This window comes from Heteronotia binoei, chromosome 7, assembly GCF_032191835.1.
Source record: "Heteronotia binoei isolate CCM8104 ecotype False Entrance Well chromosome 7, APGP_CSIRO_Hbin_v1, whole genome shotgun sequence".
Classification (NCBI taxonomy): domain Eukaryota; kingdom Metazoa; phylum Chordata; class Lepidosauria; order Squamata; family Gekkonidae; genus Heteronotia; species Heteronotia binoei.
Genome location: NC_083229.1, coordinates 88,042,567 through 88,062,796, shown reverse-complemented (window position 1 = coordinate 88,062,796; position 20,230 = coordinate 88,042,567). Strand labels below are relative to the sequence as shown.

General features: G+C 44.6%; 1 protein-coding gene across 1 annotated transcript in view; it reads left to right on the top strand.

Annotated features, from left to right (window-relative positions):
• Positions 1 to 20,230, top strand: part of PIEZO2 (piezo type mechanosensitive ion channel component 2) — a 399,620-nt gene that overhangs the window by 344,984 nt on the left and 34,406 nt on the right. The window contains exons 39-44 of the mRNA XM_060244021.1: positions 5,449 to 5,619; positions 6,632 to 7,024; positions 8,076 to 8,334; positions 11,654 to 11,836; positions 12,717 to 12,963; positions 18,670 to 18,802. Of these exons, the coding sequence (XP_060100004.1) occupies positions 5,449 to 5,619; positions 6,632 to 7,024; positions 8,076 to 8,334; positions 11,654 to 11,836; positions 12,717 to 12,963; positions 18,670 to 18,802 (1,386 nt within the window). The remainder of the gene's footprint in view (positions 1 to 5,448; positions 5,620 to 6,631; positions 7,025 to 8,075; positions 8,335 to 11,653; positions 11,837 to 12,716; positions 12,964 to 18,669; positions 18,803 to 20,230) is intronic.

Below are 20,230 nucleotides of genomic sequence, written 5' to 3'. Positions count from 1 at the left end.
AACAATCTCAAGGAAGCAGAGGCCTGATATAGGACTTGAAAGCCCGGGACTTCCACCGACCCACCCGACGTATGACATCACCTTCATAGCCCATAGCCGCAGCAGTAGATGCTGCGCCTATGCGAAAGGAGTGAGTGCCAAACCTCGAGCCGCCAAGTCCTAACTTTTCCACTGCCCGAGAGGTAATGGCCCAAAACTGAAACTTGGAAAGCGGTGAGGAGTCTTCATGGTGAAATAACAGGCCCTGATCCGTCCCACGTACTTCCAAATAACGTGCCAAAGCCAGGACAGGGCACAACTCCTTCTCAGGACACGGGCCCAGCGTAATCACACAACCTTTTTGTGCTTGATCGGTCTTAGACCGCCGGACACGAATGAGCTCCTGCCCCCTTTCCAGAGTAACATCCTCCACCCTCAGGGCCCTATCAGAGCTGTCAGTCCGCGAACCTGCCACCAGCTCCGACACCCGCAACGCCCCGAAAAAAGCCGTCAACGCCGCGGCATGAAATAATAACCTCTCGTAACTGGATGCACATACCGACACCCAGGTGGAGTGAAGTCCCCGTAAAATGGATGGCGAAATTGGAAGCCTGCCATCAACTTGCCGACCTACCTCCCGAGACCACCCTTCCAGCATTTTGTTAATCCGGAAATCCTTGGTGGCATCCGTACACCCACGGGACTTGCTAATAAAAGCCAACCCCGCGAGCTGGCCCCTAATGGACCTCACGGAGAGACCGCGATCCTTCTGCCAGACGCAGAACTGCAGCAAATGCGCAACCAGGACCGGCCATGTTTCCTCCAGGCCGGCACCTACTCTAAACAACGCAAACTGCTTTGCCGCCCGATCATACGACCTCCTCGTACTGGGTGCAATTGCAAGATGGATGGCCCGGCTCACTTCCTCCTTCCAATTCGCCACAGCTCTGCCGGCATGGGCACTGGACAGCTGTCGGCCTCTGGGGCGAGCTGACGAAAGCGCTCCATCTGTTGGCGAGACAGAGCGTCCGCCACCCCGTTACTAGAGCCCGGTACGTGCCTGGCAGCAAACAAAACATTCAATTTCAGGCAACGTAATGTAAAACGCCTAACCAAACACATAACTGGAGGGGACCTGGAAGTGAGATTATTGACAACATGGACCACCGCCATGTTGTCGCACCAGAAATGCACTGTATGGTTGGCCAAAGAGCTCCCCCAAATAAAAACTGCAACCACAATAGGGAAGAACTCTAAAAATGCCAAGTTGCGAATCAAATCAGAGTTCCGCCACTCGGCTGGCCAAGGCTCAGCGCACCAGTGCCCCCGAAAATAAACACCAAAGCCAGTGGTGCCCGCAGCATCAGAGACAATCTGCAATTCGGCCTCCAAAAGCATTGCTTCCCTCCAAAAGGAAGTCCCATTGAAGTGCTGAAGGAAATTCTCCCAAACTTCAAGGTCATCCCGCATGCTCCTGGTCACCCGAGTAACGTGATGAGGCAAACGCAACGCCATCATACCGTCACAAAATTGCCTTAGAAACGCCCTGCCGGGCGCCACCACCTTACATGCAAAATTCAGGTGGCCAACTAGCTGCTGAAGCTCCAGAAGCGAAACCTTCTTCCTTGCTTTCATTGCTGCCACCTTTTCCCGCAGGCTACACAACTTATCCTCCGGCAACCTAGAAGACTGCTGTAAGGTATCAAGCTCGATACCTAAAAAAGTCAACAAGGTCGAGGGGCCCTCAGTCTTTTCCGTTGCCAACGGCACACCCAGCTCAGCAGCCAGACTCTCAAAAGACCTGAGTAGATAAGCGCATTGACCCGAACCCACGGGGCCAGCGAATAGGAAGTCATCAAGGTAATGCGCCGTATCGCGGATACCTGTCCTGTACTGCAATGCCCACTCCAAAAACGAACTAAACCGCTCAAAGGCCGAACAAGACACAGAGCACCCCATAGGGAGGGCCCGGTCCATATAAAAACTGCCTTCAAAACAAAAACCCAACAACTCGAAGTCCTCCGGGTGCACGGGCAGCAACCTAAAGGCTGACTTGATGTCGCATTTAGCGAGCTCCGCCCCTACCCCGCAATGGCGAACTATGCGCACCGCCCGGTCAAAAGAGGTATACCTAACCGAGCACAACTCGTCAGGAATGGCATCATTAACTGACCGGCCCCTAGGGTATGACAAATGATGGATTAGGCGGTACTCCCCCCTGGCCTTTTTAGGTACCACCCCCAGCGGGGAGACTCTCAAATTAGGCACAGGAGGTTCCGCAAAGGGGCCCATAACGCGGCCTTCCGCGCACTCCTTCTTAATTTTCTCGCGCACGACGTGCTCTAGCCCCCTCACGGACTTGGAACACAAAAAGGGGGCTCGTGGACCCTGATAAGGGATCCGGAACCCAAACCTAAAACCTTGCAACAGATAATGCCTATCATCCCAACAAGGATAACTTAACAACAACCTACTGAGGACCGCTATTCTGATGGGGCTTGGGCCCTTTTCCAGGTGGCGGATTGGGACCTCCCGGCCTCCTGAAGCCCCTATTTGGCTTCGACCGACTACATGCTGTGAAGGCATGCGGTCCCCCCCACACAGGACATTCGTGCCTGTAACGACAGTCCTTCCTGGCACAAGCCCCCTGGGAGGTGAACTCCCAACAAAGCAGCTGGGGTTGAACCGGCTGACCCGCGGAGGCGCAGGGAACGGCAGGCTGATTGGTCCTCTGGACAATGTGACCACTGTCCGATCTGTCCCCAGTATTAGGCTTCGCGGGAGCCATCAGCTGTAACCATAGCTGTTGGCTGATTTGATCCCAAGGCAAACCGGGATTAACCGCCGCCCTCATGCGGAACGCCTCATCATATTGAAGCCACGCTCCGCCCACAAAGTCACTATATGCGCGATAAATAATATCGCAGTATTGAAAGAGTGCGGCTGCCCTCCAGGGTTGAGCCCTGGCAATTACCCCGGGCCAAACTATCAAGGATCGCAAGGCGAGTGGCACCATCATCCCAGTCCTCGGCCGGGGGTACACCTGGACAGGGCCGCTTAGTCGGCTTTTTGGCAGGCTGCTTGCCCTTTGAAGGGCCCTGGCCCTTTTTAGGACCCATGGCGTAAAATCCGATCAGTGACCCAACTGAGACCAGAGGTCCGCTGTGAACAAGCACCTTTGGTTAAGGCCCTACTGCACAATAAGCCCTCCTGATTAACAGTACAAGAGAGGAAGGCTTAATCCCAAACCTGCCTAGATGCACTCAAACTGTTTCTTCCCCACTCTGCAGGCCAGCCACACAAGCACAAGGCACACAGCCTATACTGGAATGTAGAGGAGAGGGAGGGGGGGTGAATAAAAGCTAAACCCCACACTAAAAAAGCCCTGGTGCTTGGGCTTCAGCCAACCCCAAGCCAGCAACGCCTCACACCAGGGCACACACCACCACCTAATCAGGAAGGAGGGGAGAAATAACTAACTCCCCACCCTTGAAGCCAACTTCAAACGCAAAACAGGTGAGAGAAGCCAGCCAATTTGCTTGGGAGGTAAACGCAGGGCAGGATTCCGAGCCCTAGCAACAGGACTCGATGGGCCCCCTATCGCAACTTAGCAGAACCAGCCGAGAAGAGAGAAGGGCAGGATTCAACGCCCTAGTAACATCTCCCAAAGGGGCCCCCTATCTTGAAGCGCTGAGGAGAGAAAAAGATTGGGCGAGGAGAGAACCGCCGCGGCAGCTCCGTAGCAGGCCCTGAACGGTCGGGCACTGATCGCCCTCAAAAGCACTCCCCGTCACTGCCTTATTACTTAGAAAGGGTGGGGGGGAGAGCGAGTGAGCCGAAAGACGCCGCAAACGCGGCAGTGCAAACAGACCCTCCCGGGCCGTCGCTAAGGACGCACCCCCTCCTTACACAGCCCCCACCGCCCAGAAATAGGCCCCGCAAGGCCAATAAAACAAATACTCCCTGTAGGAGCCCGTTCCATCCGCTGCTCCCTGGGACGCCCAGCAGAACACTTCAGTCCGCTGCACACCAACGGCCTGTCCTTCAGTCAGCTGCACACAAACAGCTCCCGACGAGAGAAAACCAGGCCCAGCACAGCCACGCCTAATCGTGGCAACGCCTAATCGTGGCAATGCTGAAGTCCTTCCCGACAAGCCCTGAAACGACTGCACATGGAGGAGACGGGCCAGCCTACTTAAGGCTGCCACACACCCCGGGCAGTCAGGGCAAACCAAGTCTCCCTCTCCTTCAGGGGAGGCAAAGGACGGCACCCATCCTAAGGCGGCCGATTGGCCGCCCGGCTGGGCGGTGCCGAATTCCTTTTACCTCATGACTATTGAGCTCACTTAGGAGCCTTTGTTAAGCAACTTTATCAAAAAGTTTTCTGGAAATCAAGGTAAACAACATCTATTGGGTCCCCCTTGTTCACATGTTTGTTCACCCCCTCAAAGAACACTAGCCAGTTAGTGAGACAAGATCTTCCCTTACAGAACCCATGCTAAGTCTTCCTCAGTAGCTTTTGTTTATCAATGTGCTTACTAATTCTCTTTTTAATAACAGTTTCCACCAACTTACTCAGTATCAGACAGACAGTAATTTCCCAGATCTCCTCTAGAACCCTTTTTAAAAATGGGGGTAACATTAGTTACCTTCAGTCCTCAGGAATGGAGGCAGATTTTAATAAAGGATTACATATTTTTGCTAGCAGATCCACAAGTTCACCTTTGAGTTCCTTCAGAACTCTTGGATGTATGCCATCCAGCCTGGTGATTTATCAGTTTTTAACCTTACTCTGAAATATTCTAGTACCAAAAAGCTGTTTATCTCCTCCCAGAATGTTTTGTCTCTGTCTTTGTATTGTGCATGGTCAGCAAGCATGTTCACTACCAGTGTGGGGGAAAAACAACTGAACCTGAAAAATATTGGTATTTCCCTATATTCCCAAATATCAGGAAATATACATGGTTCCCAACTTTTTTCAGGAAATCACTACTAGAATAAGATTTTAAACACCTTCTCATGGCTTGGGACTCCATTTGTATGGTACCTCTTACAAAAGGAACTTATCACCCAGGACTCACTGCTTGGGACTCCATTTGTCCAGAACTCGCTGTTCGGGATTCCATTTGCCTGGAACTGCTGCTTGGGACTTCATTTGTGTGATGCTGCTCACAAAAGGCATTTAAATGGAGTCTCAAGCTGAGTTTACTCGTACAGCTTGCAAAAGGCATTTAAAGAGAATAGCTGGGGCTGGCTCTCAGTATAGCTGAAAAGATCCAAATAGAAGCCGGGGGAGGGCGAAAGGCGTTTTTCAGGTTCAGCTATACTGGTAGCTGTGTACAGATCTCTGATGTATTCAGCTTAAGTATTTTTCTGTTCAGTTATGCTGAAGGCACATCTCTAATGTTCACTGCTGTTGCATGTAAACATTCTGATGGCATTTAACTTTGTAACTGTTTACCCTGCTAGCTGCTGCACTGAAGCAACCACACTGTTATTATCAAGGCAATCAACCCTTGATGATATAGATGGACCAGACCTTATTCCTAAAACAAGTGAGCGTGCACGACCTAGGCTTCGTAAAATGTACAGCATGGATATGTCCTCCTCATCTGCAGACAGTGGCAGCATCGTGTCAAGGTGCTTAACCTATGTATGCTTTGTTCAATCATTTGCCATGACCATTTTTTTAACTTTGTAAAAGCTCACAAGTTTGGTGCTTTATGTTTCAGTATAAGTGGAATTTTTTACATACTCAGTTGACGTCTCTGCCACATATTTAAATTCATACTTGTAGACTTGTATGAAATAGTATGTAATTTTAATTGTTCTTTTTTCCCCCTTCCACTTTCAGTCTAAGGTTCTTAAACTAGATGATTGTTGTTTAAAAGAATTACAGCTTAGAATGCTGGCTTCAAATTCTAATTAAAATGGAATTTTGGTTAGCAGTTAGCAACATGGCTGAGAAGGGGTTATATCCAAAGTAATATTAGTGGAAACCAATGGAGACAGAGTTGTGGGACTTCCTATAAAGTGAAATTGTGTTTCCCAAGTTCAGCTGCTGCAACCAGAATGAGTGAAGTGGTGGCAGGTCAAAAGGTAGCTTGACAGGCACAGCATCAGCAAAAGGAGTTAAAATCCCTGCTGGCATTTAGCCTATTGCAATTGCTACAGCCATTTCCCCACTGCATACCTGTTCTCCTCAGGCTTACCAAAGCTACCCAACCACATGGGGGGATGGGATCCTGGACGAAGACCTCAACTTTCGTACAACTATTTTTGTTTTGTCGAGGGAACTGCGGCCTCACTCAAATCCGTTGACTCTGCAGTGTGCATTCTGTGCTAATGATAGAACTATATTGCATATGATTATGTTTTTCTAAGTCAGTGCTAACAGAATGACACTTATGCCAATGTGAGGGCATCTTTGGATCCAACACAATAAGCTTTATTATGGTTAAGACAGGAGGGGAAGTTCCACTAGAAATGGAGGAGAACATGCAATTCTGTTTATCAATACATTGCCCCCTGTTGCTATGTACTAACACTGGCTCAATATTAAAATCCAGTAACAGAACAGAATTTTGGGGGGGGAGGGTGGATATATGAAATAAGAAGTTGACAAAGATATTCTTCCTCATGTTCCTGACAGTGAGGCCACCCAAATCACCATGCTGTATTCCCGTCAGGGAACAACAGAAACCATTGAAGAAGTTGAAGGGGAGGAACATGAAGAAGGGGCAGAAAGTGCACCAAGACAAGACCATGATATGGAAGATTATTGTCTGGATTCTGAAGGAGCTGCATATACCTCTGACACAGATGTGCCATCCTATTCTGCTCTGGATGGTATTGCTGAACCCCCTCCCTCATATAGCAAAGCTGTGAGCTTGGAACTTTTCCCCTTAGATGGTTCCCAAGATGACTCTTCTGACAAAAACCATATGTTGGTGAGTCCAGATGAACTGGAAGCTGACAAATCAGAGGATAATATACTGCCCCCATTGACCCATGAGCTGACTGCAAGTGAACTGCTTCTAAACAAGTAAGAACTATGCAACAGCCTTTTTCACAGAAACATCAATGTCTGCAAACAATATCTTGTAATAATGTTTTAGTTTGACTGGTATATAAGAACACGCAGCTTTTTCGTTGCTATTTCTTTACACACTGATACTTAGTGGTCAATAGTGTGTTTGTCTTCTCAAATACATTTGTTAAATTCCATTTGTGATGCTTATACCCAGTCCATTCTTTCAGTTGTTACCAATGGCATGCATGACAGGGCACTCAGGGCAATCTCCTATCTAACCATGAGCTATTCCAATACCTGATTAGCTGCAGTTACCTAGCTGCATTTTGTGCCTTCACGTCATGAAACTGTATTATTTGTTAGTATATTTATTACATTTTTTATCTTGTATCATTTTATCAATGAAATGGAGAGACTGTTTACTTCAGGGAATGTAGGATTTTTAGTAGTTTCAGCCAAAATCTTGTAGGGATTTTTTATTATTCATTGAGGGGTACACACATTAGTAATGTTCACATGGAAGGTACATTCCATGATTTCACACATGGGATTTTCCCTATATGTACTACATAGATTGCATATAATGGGAAGTTGCATGCAATTCTAGCTTTCCAGAAAAAAAATATGAATAAAAAAAGTGCTATGCTCTAAAACAGGGGTCCCCAACATGGTGCTCATGAATGCCTGGTTACCCACCAACACCTTTTCTGGTGCCTGCCAAGTGTTTTTAGGAAGGGGGCAGGGCCAGCTAGAGTTCTTGCCCAGGAAGGCTTGTCATTGACTACTGGAAATTTGGTTGTGCAGATTTTTAAAAATGTTGCCACCATAGTGCAAGGATCTACACTATTTTACTGAAGTTAAGCTGTGCCACTTATTTTGTGGCTGGTTCCATCTCCTGAGACAGCCATTTGTTGCTGCACTCCCCATTCCATGTCAGAATTCCAAATGTGCCCACAGGCTCTAAAGGTTGGGAACCTCTGTTCTAAAATAATATTGCAGTATTAAAATACTCTTTTAAAATATTCTCCCAGCTAATCACTTTTACCTTACTTTGTCCCCATAGAATGTTTCGTGATGAAGAACTGGAAGAGTCAGAGAAATTCTATACCGGTCAGCCTCGATTTTTGCTGCTTATTTATGCTCTCTATAATACACTCGTAGCCCGTTCAGAAATGGTGTGTTACTTCGTGATTATTCTTAATCACATGATCTCTGCCTCCATGATTACCCTTGTGCTTCCTATCCTTATCTTCCTTTGGGCTATGCTGTCTGTCCCAAGACCTAGCAAGCGTTTTTGGATGACTGCTATTGTCTACACTGAGGTATGTTGTCTTTCTGTATCTTTTGATATTGTATACGGCTGCTCAGGAAGACTTTTTGACAGTGAGAGTAAATCTGGGTTGCAAAATGCACAGAAACAATGTACATTATGATTAATGAGCTTAAAGTCATGTAACTGAGAACAGAACTTGGTATATGGAACCCATTTCCCGCAATTTCCACAAAAATGCTTTATTTTAAATTATTTTAAATTTTAATGGTAATGTGTCTACCTGAAAGGAAAACAATCTTGAATGTAAGATGACCCCCTTAGAAACAGTTATTGACTGTAACTTGTACATGAATTCTAGACAGCTCTGTCTTCTTCTTGATGGCACAATGGGAGAAAAAGCCCTAGTCTTCCCTTTAGGTAAACAGAGAGTATTTTGCCATTAACAGTAAAAAGAATAAAGTAAAAGTAAAAGAAGTAAAATATTATTTGGACTGGAAGTATCTGAATGTACATCCTTAGTTTCCACGGCTGCAAACAGCAGAAAGGCTATAATTAGGGGGGAGAGCTGTAATAAAGAAAGGCCAGAAGGCCCCGTTTCCCAGGGAAAAGTGTATTAAATTGTATCTCAGAGCACAGAGGGAAAAGTGGTCCTATCAAAAGTATAAACAAAAAGTATACTGAAAATGCTCTGGCTCTAGTCACAACTAGAATTGCCAGGTCTAATGATCACACCAGATCTAATGATCACATCAGCAGGGAAGGTAGAGAGAGACTTACTGGGAGTGGGGGCAGAGCACTGCAATGTGCTGACATCAAAAGGAAGTGACAACAAAATGTGCAGCAACAGTGCTTTTTGGGCAAAACTCTATGGTAAAATTGCCCTCAAACAATAGAGTAAAAAACAGTATTGCCAACGTGATGATGTCACTACCATGTGATATCAGCACATCATGTTTGGGGGTGGGATTTTCCCCTGCTGGCAAGCTGGATGATGGAAGGCAGGAGCCTGAAAAACTGGAGGATCCTCCAGCCCCAGTTATGCAATGACATCCCTACTCAGAACTGTTGAAAATTTAGAAAAGTAAGATGAATCTGGTGCACAAGCTTGTAAACAGCAGAAATTATTTTTAGTAATGTACAAACCATTTCAAGTCTATATTGTGTCTAATGCTATTAGTAAAAAATTCTACAGAATTTCTACAGAAAAAGCCCAGCAGGAACTCATTTGCATCTTAGGCTACACACCCCTGATATCACCATTGTTTCACACAGGACTTTTTTGTAGAAAAAGCCCAGTAGGAACCTATTTGCATATTAGGCCACACCCTCTGACGCCAAGCCAGCCAGAACTGCGTTCCTGTGCATTCCTGCTCAAAAAAGGCCCTGATAAAATTTATATATGATTTCTAAGTAGAATTATTTCTCTTGAAATACTGCAACCTTTACATCTATTATCAAATGTCCAGGGAGATTGCACAGGGAGAGACCAGTGCTTCTGGATATTAATGTCTAATCTGTATGCATTTGTTCTCTTGCTTTGACACTGTCCAGTTTAGCCATGGTAAATCAGAAAAGTACATAGCTGATACATGATGGCACATATCTCATTAGAGGATGTGAAACTGTGGAGGAACCCTTTATGATAATATTGTTAGACCCTATAGTAGTGTCAGTTGAGGGGACAGGAAAACAGATTTGTCACTGGGGTTTGTTGCAGAGGCTAGTTTTTGTTCTTTTAATTGGATCTTGTTTTCCTCTGTGCTCACCAATACAGTATACACCCTTTGCTCTTGCAAATTTGGACTTCTGGCCCGATTTTGAGATAGTTCTCTCCCCCACACCCACTCCAGCCCTTTGTATTTGTAGTTTTTCTGATGAAACTGTCTGCAAACTAAATATAATACTTCCTGTATCTGAGTGGACTCTGGCTTGTGAAAGTTTATGACATAATAAATTTATTAGTCATTAAGGTGCTATAAGATATTTTTGTTATTTTGTCAGCAGCAGACTAATATGGCACCCTTGTGGAACTGGGCAATCAAATGATTGCATTCTCATATAAGTGTGTGTAATCTAGTGGAATGAATTTACTCATGCAATACATAATGAATTTACTGAATTGGCTGCTATACGTTGTGTATTTAATTCGTATGTGTCAAACGGGTTTGTTTAAACCAGTTTTTTTGTACAAACTTCACTTGGTTTGTATAACATTGCTTTTCTTTTAAGCAATCTGCTTCACTGAATTCATGAACTTCAAATTTCTGAAATAAAATAGATATAGCTTCCTTCCTTCCATTGTCAGACACCCTCTCCTTCCCCATTTCTGTTCAAGCCACTTCAGCACATTTGCCAAACTGTATTGTTAGCAAAATTGCTGTGTGGATCTCCTCTTAGATGGGGGAATTAGCAGAGGAGAACCTGACAGAGCATAGGAGAGATCTTTTACCAATTTACAGAGGTGTAGTTTTCAGAAAGGAGACTCCAACAGTAAAATAGTTTTTAAAATAAAAATGTATACTTAGAAAATATATAAAAATACAATCACACAGACGATCAAACACATACAAACAAGAACTAGGAAGAATAGTAATGAGAAATAGGGATATTTAGGAATATTGCAGAGGAGGGTGATACTGCCTGGTCCATGGATCCTTGAAGCAGAAGGCAGGAAGATGGAGAGTGGCCCAAACAGAGTTTGGGGGTGCAAGTCTGTGTTAGGGTAAGACAAGACACACTGAACTTGCCATGTGCTGGCCTTGATATAACCAGATTTGTGCCCTCAGGTAATGAGGTCAGGGGGAATGCACAGTTACAGCACTAGAAGGAACAAGCAGGGAGGCCCCTTAGCTAGGCTGGAGTGCTTGCTGCTTGGCCCCACACACAGTAAAATGTCCATATGGAAGCTGGCACAAATGCTTAAGATCAAACAGGATCCACTGCCTATAGACAGTAGGCAAGTGGGTATTTGTTATTAATGTCCATATTGAGTTAGTTCTTATACCCAATGTTTTCTACTTATCCCTGAGTGCTCATAGAAGCAGTTTGCCTATGTTCACACAATATAAGTTCATACTGAAAGTTTATAACAATAAGAGTCCTGTGTTTCTCACATTAGGCCAGAGTAAACTCAGTTCATATGTGGTAATAAAAGGGGGTCCAGGGAACACAGTCCATTTAAAGATGGAGAAAGGGGCTCATGGTTATAGTACTTCAAAATAAAATATCTTTTACACCACTTTCTCTTTTACAATTTCTCTCATTAGGAGACGCTGAGGTTTCCAAAGCACATTCCAGCTTCATGACGTTTTTCTTCTTCTTCAGGTTGATATAAGGCTACCTTTCACTTCTACTTTTTTTTTGTGCAGGTGACAATAGTTATAAAGTATTTCTTCCAGTTTGGCTTCTTCCCTTGGAATGCAAATCTTGAACTCACGAAAGATGAACCTTACCATCCTCCCAATATAATTGGCGTTGAGAAGAAAGAGGGCTATGTCCACTATGATCTTGTTCAACTACTTGCATTGTTTTTCCACCGATCCATTTTAAAGGTATTTTGAAATGTATACATGTGTTAACATTTAAATCACCTTTGCTTTTTGTACAAAGTGGCATTTTTGTTTATTTGTGTATAACTGTCCGCATTACTGGACATCTGTCATATTTGGATTATCATTTCCAAGTTATATAATAAGACATACAAGGAGAGTTGATCATATTAAACTGCAAAACACATGAGGGAAAATCAGACCTGAATATGATTAGTTAATGGATATTGTATGTATATTGTTCTTCAAGCCCTTAGTGAGAGTCAGATATTTGTTTATATGTTTTCTTATGTATCTATGTACATGATTAATTTACCAATTTGAAGCCATACGGCACTCCAGCTTTACAACACTGAAAATAAAACAGCTTAATAGGCAGGTGTGACAATGGGAGCATCAAACGTCCCAATTTACTACTGAAATTTAAACTGTTTTGCTTTGATTTCTAGGCATTTCTGCTCTGTATTAAAAAAAAATTACACAAGAAAGTACCTGTATTATAATATTTCTTAAAATGACAGTCAATCTTTAACTTCTATAACTGGTGTCTTTAAATTGCATTTGTAAGAGTAGTACTTGTAACAATCATTTTCTTTCGAATATGTTAATGTTTTTAGTACTTTCACGTAACATGTTCTTTAATTGCTAATATATACCTAGGATTTGGATGATGAATACAGAAAGTATACCCATAGGTCAATGTTTTACATGAAGAGAAGTGTATTTATTTTCTTTGACTGGGACCCACCAAAATATCATACAACAGTGAGAAAGCTTTTGAGGTCTCCAGAACTTAAATGGATTACACGGCTGTTGTTTTTGGATCTTTTCTGTGAACCAATGTGGGTGCATGAAATCTTAGTTTATAATTTGTTTCCATTAGTGTCATGGATTGTGGGATGAAGAAGATGGAGGAGACTTCATCAGTAAAGATGATTCTGATGATGAGATGGCTGAATCAGACAGGAGAGGTTCTGCTGACTCTCTGACATCAGTTAACTTGGCAGCATCTGTTGAGTCTATACATGTCCATTTCCCAGAGCAGCAAACGGCCATCCATAGGAAAAGTTCAAGCAGTGGATCACAGCTCTCACACAGATCCAGCTTCTCCTCACACCGGTCAAAACGAAGTATGTAAATTGTTAACAACAATTAGACTCTAAAATTGAATGGAATATTTGTATTTGCTTCAGAGTGTAAGGTGCAACCTTCATTACCTTTCACTAAAGATTGTACAATGTTATTTATTTATTTAGAGAATAAATGACCAATTTCGCACTAGATCTTTAATCCTGGTTTAACTCTGTCCCCAAACTGACATTCTACACTAGAATCAGAGAAACCAACTCTGTGACTCTATGATTCTATGATTTTAGCGTAGAATGTCAGCTTGGGGACGGGGATAAACCAGGGTTAAAGGTCTAGTGCAAAACTGGTCACTGTTTAATTTGATACAAGTAAATGTGTGAAAATGAAAGAGCAGAACTAAGCCCAAATGAGGTAATTGCTTCAACAACCATGGCTTCAGATTTTCTGAACCATGAATATTTAAGAAAACAGCAGCCAAAACAAGAGGACTATCTCTTGCCCACTACTTTCCCTACACATACACTTCTCCTTCTTACAAATGGGACCCAAACAAGAGTTAAACACTGCCCTGCCATACAGTGCATCTCCTCTGAAATATTGCCCAAATTCACATTATCCAGTGACAGCCCCGTAGCCAGAAATTTTTGGGTTGGGGGGCCAGGACATAAACATTTGAGGGGGGGGCGTGGAGTCTTGGCTGCTTCTTCCAGCAACCAGCCTCTGGGCCCCAGCTCTCTTTCTCACACGCTCTTGGGGGTGGGAAGAAGAGCCCGGGGAGAGCAACGGCGGTGAAAGCGGGGCTGCGGGCAGTGCAGGAAGAGTGGGAGAGTCAGGGAAGAGCCCCGAGAGAGCGGCAGCAGCGAAAATGGGGCTGTGGGGAGAGCTTAGGAGGCAGGGAAGAGCCCGGGGAGAGCAGCAGCGGCAAAAACAAGGCTTCAGGGAGACTGGGGAAGGCAGGGAAGAGCCCAGGGAGAGCAGCAGCAGCAAAAACGGGGTTGAGGGGAGAGCGGGGGCGGCAGGGAAGAGCTTGGGGAGAGCAGCAGCAGCAAAAATGGGGCTGTGGGGAGAGCGGGGAAGGCAGGAAAGAGCCTGAGGAGAGTGGTGGCAGAAAAAACAGGGCTGCAGGGACAGCGGTGGAGGCAGGAAAGAGCCCAGGGAGAGTGGCAATGGCAAAAACAGGGCTGTGGGGAGAGCGAAGGAGGCAGGGAAGAGCCTAGGGAGAGCGGCGGCAGCAAAAAAGGGGCTGCGGGGAGAGTGGGGGAGGCAGGGAAGAGCTTGGGGAAAGCAGCAAAAACGGGGCTGCAAGGAGAGCGGAAGCAGAAAGACTTGTGATAATCTGTTTGCAGTGTACAGCACAATATTCTACTACTTGACAGTAGAAGAAGAAAGTAGTAAACCAACAGACCATTTCACAGCAATTGCACCTTAGTTGCTCTATTTTAACATTAACTAATAATTCCATGTATCTTGTTCCTTTCTCCATTTCCACACCAGAAAGATATGCATACAATTTACCTGCAGTATCCATCAAGATATCTAATTGTCATCATGGCAGCATCTGTGGATATTTAAATCCAGAGATTGGAGCCATGAACAGACAAAACAGATCTTACTAGAAACCTGAGAAAAGCCCTGGGTTTGCAGAAAAATCTGAAATGTAAAAAAGAAAGAAAATGAGGGCTAACACACACACACCAGTTATAGAAGAAATGCCTGTACCTTTAAGAAAGGAATGTTCTCTGAGATTTCAGTGCCCATTGTGGGGTTTGTTAGGCAACCACATGAGTATTGCCAGCCTTCCAATCTTGGTTTCTGTCCAGGGCTATTTTGGTTTCCACCCCCACTCCCCTTCCTCCTATCCAGGAGGGAGGAAACATTGGAGGCAAGCCCAACAGCAATCACTGAGTAATTTGTTACCGTGAAATCTGCACAAGTTTATTTTATTTTATCAAATTTATATCCCACCCTCCCCTGGCGGCTCAGGGCAGCTAACAACAGCATATTAAACCACATAAAACATTAAAACCAGATTACACAATAAAATCAACCAGTACAATTTGCAATCATTTTAAAACCAAGGTGTGCATTTCTATTATTCTGAATGTTCTTATTTCAGTTATGATGATTCAGTGGGATTATCAGTGCCGTGGAGTAATACCTCCCTTCAACCTCAAAAGTTGAGTTTGGATAATTCGGTTTTACAGGCCCCGCGGAACTGCAGCAGGTCCCTCAGGGCCCTGATATTTTCAGTTAAGGCATTCCACAAAGCAGGGGCTATTACTGAAAACGCTCTGGCTCTGGTGATGGACAGTTGAGCCTGTTTCGGTCCGGGGATCTTAAGGAGGTTTTGGAATCCCGAACAAAGTGCTGTCTGGGGCACATATGGGGAGAGGTGGTCCCAAAGGTAGGCAGGTCCCAGGCCATGTAGGGCTTTAAAGGTTATCACCAGCACCTTGAAGCAAATCCAGAATGCCACAGGCAGCCAGTATCCCTCTCCCGGCCTTTGATGGGACACCACTTGTGCCAGCCTCGAAGGTCAGGAGCTTAGGGGTGCTTCTGGAGCCATCGCTGGTAATGGAGGCCCAGATTCCAGCACAGGTTGGATGTGCACCAGTACAAGTAGCTCCATTAACAACCTGGCTGTTGCATTTTGCACCAGTTGCAGCCTCCAAATTTGAGTCAAGAGCAGCCCTATGTAGAGTGCATTACAGTAGTCAATTTTTGAGGTGATCATTGCATGGATCACAGTTGCCAAGTCGCTGCACTCTAGGTATGGGCCTTATCCGTCTAAGCTGATAAAATGCGGATTTGGCAGTGGCTGCTATCTGGGCCTCCATTACCAGTGATGGCTCCAGAAGCACTCCTAAGCTCCTGACCTTCGAGGCTGGCGCAAGTGGTGTCCCATCAAAGGCCGGGAGAGGGACACAGGACCTCTGTCTTCACTGGATTCAGCTTCAGTCTACTCTGCCTGAGCCATTTCACTACGGCTTGTAAAGCTAGGTCCAGATCTCCTAGGGCGCAGCTATACTGGCCTCCCATCAATAGATAGAGCTGGGTGTCATCTGCATATTGGTGGCAACCCAACCCATATCTCCAGACTATCTGGGCAAGGGGGCACATGTAGATGTTAAATAACGTTGAGGAGAGAACCGCCCCTTGAGGCACACAGCATACCAGTGGGTGTTTCTGGGACAGCTGCTCTCCTATAGCCACCCTTTGTCCCTGGCCTTGGAGAAAGGAGGTAAGCCATTGAAGAGCAGACCCCTGAATCCCCATGTCGGCAAGGCAGCAAAACAGTAGCTGGTGGTTGACTGTATCAAATGCAGCTTACAGGTCTTGTAACAGCAGCACTGCTGAGCTGCCCCGATCCAGATGTCTCAAGGGATCATCCATGAGGGCGACCAGTACTGTCTCTGTCCCATGACCCTGCTGAAAGCCAGACTGAAATGGGTCCAGTATGGAAGCATCATCCAAGAAACCCTGCAACTGTACTGCCGCTGCCCTCTCAATAATTTTACCCAAAAAGGGCAAGTTTGACACTGGCCAATAGTTTGCCAATGTGACCAGGCCCAAAGATGGTTTTTTAAGGAGAGCGTGAACCACTGTGAGGAACTCCAAAGCGATCTCTTGAGGCTGGGTGAGTGGGCGTCAGCGTGGCAGATGAGGTTCAGTGTGGCCAAGTGCAAAGTAATGCACATTGGGGCCAAGAATCCCAACTACAAATACAAGTTGATGGGGTGTGAACTGGCAGAGACTGACCAAGAGAGAGATCTTGGAGTCGTGCTAGATAACTCACTGAAAATGTCAAGACAGTGTGTGACTGCAATAAAAAAGGCCAACGCCATGCTGGGAATTATTAGGAAGGGAATTGAAAATAAATCAGCCAGTATCATAATGCCCCTGTATAAATCGATGGGGCGGTCTCATTTGGAATACTGTGTACAATTCTGGTCACCGCACCTCAAAAAGGATATTATAGCATTGGAAAAAGTGCAGAAAAGGGCAACTAGAATGATTAAAGGTTTGGAACACTTTCCCTATGAAGAAAGGTTAAAACGCTCGGGGTGACATGATAGAGGTTTACAAGATTATGCATGGGATGGAGAAGGTAGAGAAAGAAGTACTTTTCTCCCTTTCTCACAATACAAGAACTCGTGGGCATTCGATGAAATTGCTGAGCAGTCGGGTTAGAACGGATAAAAGGAGGTACTTCTTCACTCAAAGGGTGATTAACATGTAGAATTCACTGCCACCGGAGGTGGTAGCAGCTATAAGCATAGCCAGCTTCAAGAGGGGGTTAGATAAAAATATGGAGCAGAGGTCCATCAGTGACTATTAGCCACAGTGTGTATATATATGTGTGTGTGTATACACACACACATATATATACACATATATAAGTGTGTGTGTGTGTGTATATATATATACACAGACACACACACACATTTTTGGCCACTGTGTGACACAGAGTGTTGGACTAGATGGGCCACTGGCCTGATCCAACATGGCTTCTCTTATGTTCTTATGTTCACTGCCTCCTTAAGGGGTGTGAGAAAGGGGAGTGTCCTTCCTTCACTCAAGGACCTGTTGATAATCTCCTGCAACGGGGCTCGCAGTTCCGTCCAGCAAGCATGTATCAGCCAGGACGGGTACAGGTCCAAGTTTCAGGTAGTGGGACGTACAGTGCAGAAGACCTTGTCAACTTCCCCCAAGCCGAGTGGAGTGAAGTGATCCAAGATCAAGTCCGAAGACACAGTGGAAGCCTTGAGTTCACTTACTGTATCAAAACTGGTGGGGAGGTCATGGCGGAGTGACAGGACTTTATCTGCGAAAAAATTTCCGAAAGCCTCACAGCCAATTTCCAATTTCCTATCATTTAGTTTGCTCTGTGACAAATTTGTAAGTGTCTGAATTGTACTAAATAATTGGGCTGGGCGAGTATTCACAGATGCAATCTGGGTTGCAAAATAAGTTGCAGCACTGGCTATCAGATAATGTAATGCGAAGCAACCCATAAAGACAGTCTTCACACATCTCAACTTATCCTGATAGTGACCACCACACCACTCACCTGAGCAACCAGCCACCATACAACTTTTGCATATCCAAGGAGAGGCTGCTAGGGAGAGGAAAGGAGACAAAACTAAGATCCATTGTGGTGTATTGGTTAAAATGGAAGCTTGCAGGACAACCTTGGGTCATTCAATCTCTTTCAGTGGAATTTACCACACAGGATTACTGTGAGGATAAAATGGACACAAAGAGAATGATGTAAGCTTTGCGTCCCCATTGGAGAGAAAGGCAGCATATAAATGAAATTAAATAAAAAATAAAGCTGAAAACAGGGAGACAGATAAAAGAATGGTTGGTGAGTGGAAAAGAAGGAAGCAAGGAAAAGAGGGAAAATATAATGGCTACTATGAAGAAAGAAAGAGAAAATAGTATAGGAGAGGGGACATGGAGGGAAAATAACACCCCACCCAAGTCTTCTCAAGTTCTGCACTTGTTTATTTTTATTATTTTAATTGACAGCTTGGGTGCATGATGTGGAAGGCTTTTTATTGTTTGCCTCTAAGTATTGAGTATCTTAGATGATGACCTAGTCAGAACTGTGCGCTACTTTAAGTTGTAGGTTGCACTGCTTTGTTTGAAAATTAAATGTACATATTGTGTTAAGATTAATGTACCATTCTGTAATGTTTTCCTTCTCCCCCCACCCCCACCCCTGCTTCCCCTGGCATTCTCAGGTAGTACCAGCACACGGAACAGCAGTCAAAAAGGGAGCAGTGTGTTGAGCATAAAGCAAAAATCAAGGAAAGAACTTCTTGTGGAAAAACTGCGAGAACAATTGATCAAAGCTAAGGCATTTACAATTAAAAAGTGAGCAGTTAAAGATTTTACCAGACTTGAGTAAAGATAGTTTTGCATGCAGAAATATAAAGACATTTTACAGTAAAATATCCTAGAATTAACTGTATATTCCATCTGTGGAAGAACCTTGCTCAGAGGCCCAGAACCTGACCATAGCTTCATATACAAGGCTTCATTCTCCATATTCATGGGCCTCATGAACTAATGTGGCAAGGTGATGCCACTGTCCCATACTTAAGTCATTTATTATTTAAATTATTACAGTACTTATATTTTACCTTTCCTCATGGTTTAAGGGGGCTTACCATATTAATTTAGAACATTTTCAATTAAAACTATCAGTCCAGGCCTCTGTTTATGACACCATTCAGTGCCCCTGGATCCCACTGAACTGAATGATCCCACTGACCCCCATGGAATGAAGGCCAAAATCGGGTCTATTTAGGGTTGCCAAGTCCTAGTCTCTTGCTGGGAAGTGGGAAGGAATGGTTACCATAGGGTTTTGCCCCAAATACCAGAGCATCCCTGGCATGATGACTTCTACATGACATCATCACATTGGGAATGTCACGCCAGATCGTGACTGTTGAGGCAGGGCTTCCCCTCACCAGCCAGCTGGCTGGGTGTGGGTAGGAGCCCACAGAATCGGAGGATCCCCTGCTCCCACTTGAAGGCTGAGAACTGTAGGCCTACTTCAGAAGTGAGCTATGAGTTCAGTGGATCTTTTCTGAAATGAAACTGTTTCACTGATTCTTGCAAGAAATCAAATTAATCTCCACATTAAAAGTCCCTTAGTCAGCGGTGTAATTAGAGATAACATTATCAAACAGCACAAATATTTAATTGGAATAATTATTGCACACTTGTTTGAAGTGTACTCTAATTATATTTTCAAATTAGGAAAGATGCATTGAAATGTGAAGAATATTTTAAAAGAACTCTTTAGTGGAGAAAAACTTTCCTGCACACACGCTTTGTAGCAGCTCCATAAATCTGACCCCACTGCATTTTTTCTTTCTTTACATACACATGGAAAAATTTCTCCACACTTTGAATGTTTCCTCTATAACTTTGAGAACAAGATGGCTGTTCTATTCAAACATCAAAGACTCTGCACCAGACATTGATTTCTACCTGTAACCATAGATCACAATCAAAGGCATGAACATTACCTCAATGTGCAAATGTATTACAAGTGCAGAAGTCTTCTCTAGTGTAACTATTTAAACATAAACAAGATAAAAAGTGATTTCTTGTTGCTGTACTGCATAGGGCATTTAGTGGGATGTATTTCAGGCATTTGTCTAATTCCCTTTTAAAGCTAACTGCACTAGCAGCTGTTACTGTATCCTGTGGCAGTGTGTAAAGAAACACAGTTGTGTGAAGAAGCAATGTCTGGCAGCTCAGGGTAGAGCAGTCACAACTCACAACCAGTAG